Raw genomic sequence first — 8,510 nt, forward strand, 5'->3', positions numbered from 1 at the left:
TGTCCATTGTGCAGTGACAACCTTTTATTTCTCGGAAGTTTTGGGAGCTGAGCTAGCTTATTTGTAGGTGCTTAGCTTGTTTATGGTGTAAAAAGGGTTCAAGGGGATTTTACCAATTGGCAAATTAACACAAAGGTCTCCTCTCAAAAAACAAAAGAGGTCATTAAAACTAGTTTAAACACTGAATATATCCGTATCATGTTAAAAGTCAGTGGTTCTCCAACGCATTTTAGGAGGGCAAATTAATGTAATCGTCGACAAAATGAGGAGGTTAAATGTCTTGACGGCTGTGGTGAAGGACTGTATAAAGTTTTGTAAACAATGCTTTGAAGAATGGTGTCCATCCCTCCAGTAGAGTTCAGACATTCGTACAATCAAAGCTGTGGCAAGTTGAAACTGTTTGGCAGCCCACGATGGCCCAACAACTTCCTGTGATTCCCTAATGTAGCCTTCATTACCACATAAATCGACTCTTGCTTAAGCTTAGTCAGCGTCTCAATTCACTGCCATGTCATGAGCACTTCTTCTGCTTACAACAATATGTCAATAAATTGTGACTTTGGTTATTTAAGACTTTTTTGAGACTGAAACCATTTAAAGGCTAACCGAGTTAAGTATTTTCCGCTGCTCAGTTTGGCTTTGTGGACACGTCCGCTCCCTTACAATCTCTGTCTAGCAACTGTCAAGTGTTTTACATTTAGCAAACATTTACAGGCTGCTACGACCTGAATCCTATCTTGAGTGAACTGCTCTTACAAAAATGGAAAGCACCGACTGAAATTTGATCCATTTAAAGATACAGAACATTAACCGGTAATGCTAATTAGTTATTTTAACTGTTTTCAGGCTAACAAGACAAAGTTCAAACATTCCAAAATGTTAGCATTAGTATAAGCCAACATTTGGTTCGCTTGGCTTGGCCTGCTGTTAGCCTTGATAGCAAGAAAACTAACGTAACGTAGGTGTCGACAAAAGATAAAACTTTACATCAAGGTTTCACATATATTTGTCTGAGAAAATTATTGAACAAGAGTGTTGCTGAAAAAGACACTAAGCGGTAAGAAACAAAGCTGATATCAAAGCTATTTGATCGAAACCCAAAGTGTTAAAAGGTTCAACAAGATCCGTTTAACCTGCACCATGCCAAATTTGTATCAGTTCACCTGATCAGGCTGATCTAATAACAGCTCTTTATCTTCAGGTAAATCAATCAGATAATTGCAGTGGTTACTAGACACTACTGAGGTGGTGTTTCTACGTTTGGGCTTGACTTGGTTTCGAGAGTGCACAGACAGGCTCTTTGTACGGACGATGGACAATTTCTCTGAAGGGGAGGCTGAAGAAGAAGTAGGAGAATCAGCACTGCTATCCATCAAAAGAGCAGGACAGCTTTGGTTGTGACTTCTTCTTTGGGTCGTACGCCCGAACGCTAGATTGTCTTTTAAGACACCAGGTTTTTTATCATAGCTTTGTGCTGGGACTGCAGATTCTGGACTGGAACAGGGAATCTGCCTTGAGTTGGCTTCATTCAGTTGTGCGGTTGGTTTTTGAATGATCTCGTCTTTAGCAAGAAGTGTTGACCTCAGGTCCTCAATGTGTCTCAGATGCTCAGCGGTGTCCTCGGCCTGGTTTCCTGTGCAGGGGTAACAGACTTCAGTCCTGTCTGGTGTAGTTTGATGTGATAATTGCTGGGAAATTAACCATTTTTGCTCCTCTGCTGTGTGAACACAAAAAGACACATGTTCTGTTAGTGGTTCTCTAATTACTAAAGTTTTTGTTTTGTTTCTAAACACCGTCAAAGAAAGCAGAATTAGAACATCAAAAGGATGTTTCCTGGGAAAACCATACAACAATTGTATCATCTTGTTCTTTCAAACTATGCAGTTATCACAATTATACCATGGTTTGGGTGAATACTTGATTCTGATTGGCTGCAGGGTGTCAGTTTATTCCTCATAATTGGACACCTGTGAAGTTCTAAATTAATGGCTACACATCAGGAAGTACACTGACCCCTGAATGTACTGATACTGTTGATCACGTTAGCGATCAAATTACATACCATTTGCTAGGTAACAGTAAATGTGTTTGTTTGGGTGGTTAGCTAGCTCTTTAGCTAGCTAGTAGTCTTGTTGTCAAAGTATATTTACAATGTATGTCAACTGTAAGAAATGTTTAGACATTTTAGCTTTCTTGCTCAAGCTAAGCCAAACTTCCATGAGCTTAAAATACCTCTTATTGTCTAGATGTATCTAAGACCCCTTCTATTTACCAGAGTAGTGAACAAAGTTTCCATCAAATTACACCTTGTGGCATGGTAATACGTTTTTCAGGTATTAGACACATCCTTATGTGTTATGAGGGAAACAGATTTACAGCTCGTTAAAAATGTAATATAGGTTGCAAAACGCATGAAAACATACATACATCTTATTTTTGTCTTTAGCTGGCGACCATGGTATAAGAGGGATAATGCACTTCAAGGTGTCCATTATCAGGAATCTATATACTGCACGTCATCCTTAAATTGCTGATAATGGACCCCTCTTTGCAAATTATTCCTTTTACATACTACACATATCTTTGTCATGGAGGTATTTGGCTGAAGAGGCTAGAGGGATGTAGCAGCTGCAAACAAGAATCACGCTTTCCTCTTAACAGAAATGAGTGTCGACTTACCAGAACAGAAGTATGTCTTGTAAATGTAGGCTGCACACAGGCCTAATCCACACAGTAAAACAGCTAGTACAACAGCGATGATGGTGATGGCAGTGCAGGAACTCATGCAGCCTTCTGAAATTAAAATAAAGACCATGCAGAAATCATTACATAACAGAATATTACAGAGACTAAACTTCAACAATTAGGGAATATTTCAAATTAAAAGGGTGAAGACACTCTTAAAATTTTATGAGCATTTCTTTTTCTGTCTTATCTGACGACACTTTTGGAAACACTTTGGGAAAAGCAACCATCCAATTATGACATGAAAGAAAAGCCAGATTTTATCTGCATACAGAATAAAGCTTTGATTATTAACAAACTGTATGTGAAAGGCAACGTAGCAAGTAGGGCTGGAGCATAAATGTGAATCCAGTTGACACAGGTGGACTCTTAAGGCTACAGTGTACCTGGTATGTAAATCTCTGCGACTCTTGTCTGGTTCCTGTTAGGCTCATGAACTCTGCAGGTGATCCTGTGATGAAAAGACAAGTTTCAGTATTTTTAATGTCGAGTTTTCTGCTTGAAGAAAAATCCTTTTGGAACTCTATAAACTGGAACACACCCCAGGTACGGTAGATATTGTACCTGCTCACCTCAGAAACCAGCATTGATACAAGGTGGCTCTCCCTCAAACCGTTTTGATGCAAATAACTCAACATTTTTATCACCCTTTACCTTAGGATTAAGTTTGGCAGGTGCTCACTGCATCTTCTAACTCCACAGTAGAAAATTAGCGACTCAAAATGTTGATGTGCCGGACTCCATATATTTGTAAAAAATATAAATGAACATTCATATTAATCCTTTTTTTGTGCCAATTTTATGCTACATTTGGAGCATGTTAGCTTACCAATGTCAGCATTTACCCCCGAACTAAGTTACCAGATTTCCAGAAGGTAAGCTGACTAACTAACAGAAGGGACTGAAACAATAACATCATTTGGTGAGCTAAATAATGCAAAACGACATCTCATGTAAAATCTTTGCGTAAAAACTGGAAACGAACCTGTTGGTAGCAGTCTGCACAGTCGCTCTCCTTGTGATGTTGAAACATCCCCTGGAGTCCAGCTCAGACTTTGGGTCCTCAGCATTGATGGTGTTTCCACGATCAAGAAATGTCATCTCAGGCTCCAGGTACCAGCAGTTAGCTTCACACAGCAGAGTCATTCCACCACCCTCAGTCGGAACAGCTGAGAGTTTGGGCTCAGAGACGGCGACTAAAAAACAAGAATTACATCAGGTATGTCCTTTGAACTTTCTATTCGCAAAACATGGAAGTTGTTGGTGTAATATTGCCTCGGACAGTTTGTCTGATCGTTTGAAATAATTAATTTGGATCCAACACAATATTTGTGTAACACACAAAAACAAACCAATTTGGGGCAGTTGTAAACCAGTGACTCCCGTGTTCTGTGAGGTAAAATGACCAATTTTGTCAATGGAGTCTGGTGGCCTTTAGAAGACAGCTGTAAAGGCTGTTCGCTGTTTAAAAAAAGCATCTTACTACTTTCAGAACATCTATCGTCACTAAATATAACAATCTGAGCCATTCAGTGGGCAAAAAAACACTTATAGTGGACGAGCTTGGATCAGATTGCATCCGAGTAATAGGATAAAGACAATTACGCTCAACTTGTGGCTGCTGGCTGAAGCAATCTACTGGAGAAATTGCAAAATTGTTTGTGCCTAATGGTCATTTAGACCGGAAATAGGAAAATATTGGGCCCAGGATTACAGAGTTTAAGAGCCACTGATTGGCAAATTTCTCTACATTTGCATAAAACCAGGCAAAGCTGTTTCCCACAGCTAATCTACGCCGACTGTCTTCAGTGGCTTAATATTTAACAAAAACTTGTTCAATCTAAGGAAGACAATCCTTAACTATTGAAACATGCCTACCACACCTGACCACCGTAGTGACAGGGAAATTTGGAGGCTAATTCACAAATAGCGGACAAAACAATAAGGTGTGTGGACCTAAAAAACCAAAAGCCTTTGGGGGGCTGGAATGCAACTGCATAGCTTTTTACTATAAATAAATGGATGATTGGACAAACCGACAACGAGCTCCAGTACAACGTCCTTATGATCTCCCTTGTGGATCGTCTTGCAGGTGTATTTCCCTGCATCAGAGAGCTTCACATTGGAAATCCTCAGCGAGATGTTTCCGTTCTTCAGTTCGTTCATGATGAGGCTGGTCCTGTACCAGAAGGCAGGATTCTTCATATCGTGTGTCTCGCAGCCGTCGCGGTAAAGGACGACAACGTTTGGAACCAGACCTGCCTTGGACCACTCCACTGTTGGGAAGTTATCGCTGTGACTGGTGTGGCAGGGCAGAATGACCGCTTCACCAGCAAGGGCCAGGACCCTCCTCGGTGCACTGCTCTCCAAGGCTTCATAGGAATAAAAAAAAAGGAGAAATTTTAATTTTTCTTATCATAACTTAATCCAATGAAAAAGACAACACTACACATGAATTGATGCAAACCACGGGTATTGTGAGTGTATGAAAAGCCTTTATTTATTCCTCTGTGCCATAGAGCTCGATTGTTGTCCAAACACCATTAAAAACATACGAAGTTTGCTATAAAACTTGAGTTGAAGAAACTACAGGGACTGTTGCTAACGTTAGCTTAGCTTGTTTCTAGGTTCCCCATTGTATTTTAGGTTATGATACCTTCAGTGTTCATGGTTCACAAGGTTTTAAATGGGAACCAGTTCTTGGCAGGTCTCCTCCTCTCCAATAGTTACAACTGGGAATGGAGCAGTTTTACCTTAAATATGGGTTAACCCTTAGTAAGGCTTTACAACAGTGAAATCAATCATATCCCAACCTTACTAGCAGAGTAGTAAACAGCTTAGATCATCTTACTACATCAGGTAGTGGGGAGGGGAAAAAATGTATCAGAACATCTCTTCAAAAAACTTAAACTGCCAGCTGTTTCAGTCCTTTTTAAAGGTTTACTGTTTCAGGAGGAAAATTAATGGCTTGGCGATGTGGCAAAGAAGTTGGAAAAGACATTAAGAGATTAATTAACTTATTGTTGGTAGATGTTGCAGATTGCTGTCTTACAACCAGTCTGGTTATGCTTGAGGTTTCCGCCTGTTAAAAGGGAAGTGTACATGCAAATGTCGCCAAGTGATTGCTCATGGCTAAGTTATGTGGGCCTCTGTAATGTGATGACTTTAGCTGTAATTTGACGCTATTCAAATAAAAATCTTTAGCTTGATTGATTGAAACAGGCAAAGTTTGCAGCTATCTACCAGACCAAGTGTTACGTTACCCCTCTAAGTGCCGAAAAGCAGTTGATACAAGTTTGATCTGGCTCTTTGCAATGAATTCCCAACACACCACAGCTCAGACCTGTGTGGGTGTTGGAGTAGTATCATATTTCATGGCACGACAAAGAGCAGGGTTTCAACTCGTCTTTGGCATTTAGGCCATTGCAAATAGTTAATATGGGTGTTGGCTGAACTAGTCCCAACACAAACAATGTAGGCTACAATATGAGCTCCAAATGTGTCAGTCGAACACACTGGTCCAGATTGAAATAACTGAATAGTACCTGAAGCAAAAGGCAGAGATAAAACTTCAACTTATTTGCTAACAATATTTGGTATTTTATTATTAAAGTAGACACATAGGCTACCTAAGTCTTTCATTAAAATGAATCCACTTGTCAAAATTGACATACAAGTGAAAACTTAATCACCATGAGGAATACGTTAAAGAGGCTTGGGACATATCATTAACGGAGCACTATGTAAACATTGTACAGACTTAATATTAGCATTCGTGTACCTGCAGCCTCTTCTTGTTGTTAAAGCAATACCAGAACAAAACTATTAGTAAGGAAGTTAAATTTAGAGCATTTAGTAGACACATATTTGATCAGGGAAGGTATTGCATCATAGACAGTGTCTATGACGTATTTTTTTAAGCTTTGCATCATTACTAGTTTAGAGTTTTATAATTGCAGTGCGAAATGAAGACACAGTAAATACAATATCTGTTTACTGAAATGTTCTTGTACTATTCGTTTTAAACCAAACCAAACACGGCATCTTCCACCAAACTACTTACCGTCGCAGCACAGCAGCAAAGCGCAAAAAAGGAAAAGAGCTCTGTGCATGGCGAACATATTCCTTTTACGAGGAGGAAATACTTAAAAAATGATCGATTACCGGCTGAAAACAAAATTGAGTGTCTGAAAGTTAGGGAACCGGTTGCAGGCTTCCCGTAATGGAGGAGCTCACGGGACTTTCTGCCATAGCGCTGAGTGGGTGACGGACGATTCGGCTCTCTGAACCGGCTCCTTTACGTGAACGAGCAGAGCATTCCTTTTGTTTTGTTGCTGTTTTATGACTGTTGCAGAAAATCACAAAGCAATCAATCAATACACACATTTATTTTTTTACATTTATTTGCAGTTTTTCTACATTTACTGATATTTCACATTTTTGGGCGTTTATTGTTCACAGTGAAAACTACATAGTTCTGTGTTTTTCCAGAATTACATGTTTAAAAACTAAGGTCGCCTCTGAAATGGGCCGTTCAGACCAGCTGTAGGTTTCCACGTAGAACCTTGCTTTCGCTGAAATCCACCTATTGTCATTCACCGCCATTCACCTCAGGCTGCCTTCTTGCACTAGCTTGTAGTCAAGTCATTGTCAAGATTTCAACTTAGCATTCCGATACCTCCTGCCGATTCTGGCTCATACATATAAGGCCGAATAACCGATCCTAGAGCAGCCATGTTTTCTACAACTTTGGAGTGACAGTACAGTGCAATCCCGCGTGTGATAGGGACTATGCGGTCACTCCAAATACTGTGGATACTACAATAACACAATCGTGGCTAAGGTCCAACCTTTGAATGGCAAAACGGGTTGTTCGTTTGAGGAGGAAGGAGAGGCTCCGAAAAATAATAAAATTAAAATATGAGTACAATTTTTAAAACGAACCAAACTTTACCAGTGTGATTCAAAAAGACATAAGAATAATAGAAAATTGATTGCATAACTAAAATATGTCCCCTTTAAAGCCGAAGTGACACTTCGGAAAAGAGCCGACTCTTGTTACTGAGCCGTGCCAAATAATCCGACTCACTAAAAAGAGCCAAATTCCCACCAATCATCAGTTTACTTTCGATTTTACCTTGATGCGTTCAATACACCTGGGAAATTAAACCTTTCACCTATAACTCAATCTCCCAGCCATTAAAGCTAACACATGTAATCTTTATAAAGTTTTGATTGATGGTTTTTGGATAAAAGATGTAGTAATGTTTAAATTTGAATTTGTGTGCAGAGTTCAGCACAGTGGATAGCTCCATTTAGATTCTCCAAAGGATTCTTTATAAAATTGAGGAATAAAAATGGGAAAAAACAATTAGAAATTAGCTACAAATTGTTAGTAAATGCAACAGACCAAAACACATGATGTTTGCAGCCTACAAAAAGCTGCATCATTAAAAGCTGATGCAAGGGAATGCTGTGGTTGAAAACAGGAAGTTAAACCTCGTACTACTTATACTACTACTCATTTTTTATTGGCACATTCTGTTCCTCTTTTGTTAATATTGTTCTGTCTTATATATATTATTAATATAACGATCATATAGGCTCATTGAGCTACTGTAGAGGGCACTTACCCATATCAATGTTTATCCCAGAGGGCACCTGGGGCCATCAGGTGGGCTCTGTCATTAGCTGTGGTTTTAAGGTTTTTGATAACAGCATTTTAGCCTCCCAACCTTGAGCGTGATGTCAGAGGAACATGGCCG

At 39.5% G+C, this 8,510-nt stretch overlaps 1 protein-coding gene across 3 annotated transcripts; it reads right to left on the minus strand.

Moving 5' to 3' along the window:
• Positions 1-1,142: 1,142 nt before the first annotated feature.
• On the minus strand, positions 1,143-6,972 carry LOC138600357 (butyrophilin subfamily 3 member A2-like). 3 transcript variants are annotated; one of them, XM_069671730.1, is made up of 6 exons: positions 6,809-6,972; positions 4,782-5,117; positions 3,731-3,941; positions 3,132-3,196; positions 2,680-2,790; positions 1,143-1,717 (listed from the first exon to the last, which is right to left on the minus strand). In XM_069671730.1, exons 1-6 carry the CDS (start codon positions 6,864-6,866, stop codon positions 1,155-1,157), a joined length of 1,344 nt encoding a protein of 447 aa, XP_069527831.1. In that variant the 5' UTR covers positions 6,867-6,972; the 3' UTR covers positions 1,143-1,154. The 3 variants fall into 3 exon arrangements, with proteins under 3 accessions (XP_069527831.1, XP_069527829.1, XP_069527828.1); XM_069671728.1 differs by having other exon boundaries at positions 1,143-1,714; positions 2,680-2,793; XM_069671727.1 differs by having other exon boundaries at positions 2,680-2,793.
• Positions 6,973-8,510: the final 1,538 nt, after the last annotated feature.

This window comes from Semicossyphus pulcher, unplaced genomic scaffold (assembly GCF_022749685.1).
Source record: "Semicossyphus pulcher isolate SPU_LCO1_2020_fin unplaced genomic scaffold, fSemPul1.0.p SCAF_21, whole genome shotgun sequence".
In the NCBI taxonomy this organism is placed as follows: Eukaryota; Metazoa; Chordata; class Actinopteri; order Labriformes; family Labridae; genus Semicossyphus; species Semicossyphus pulcher.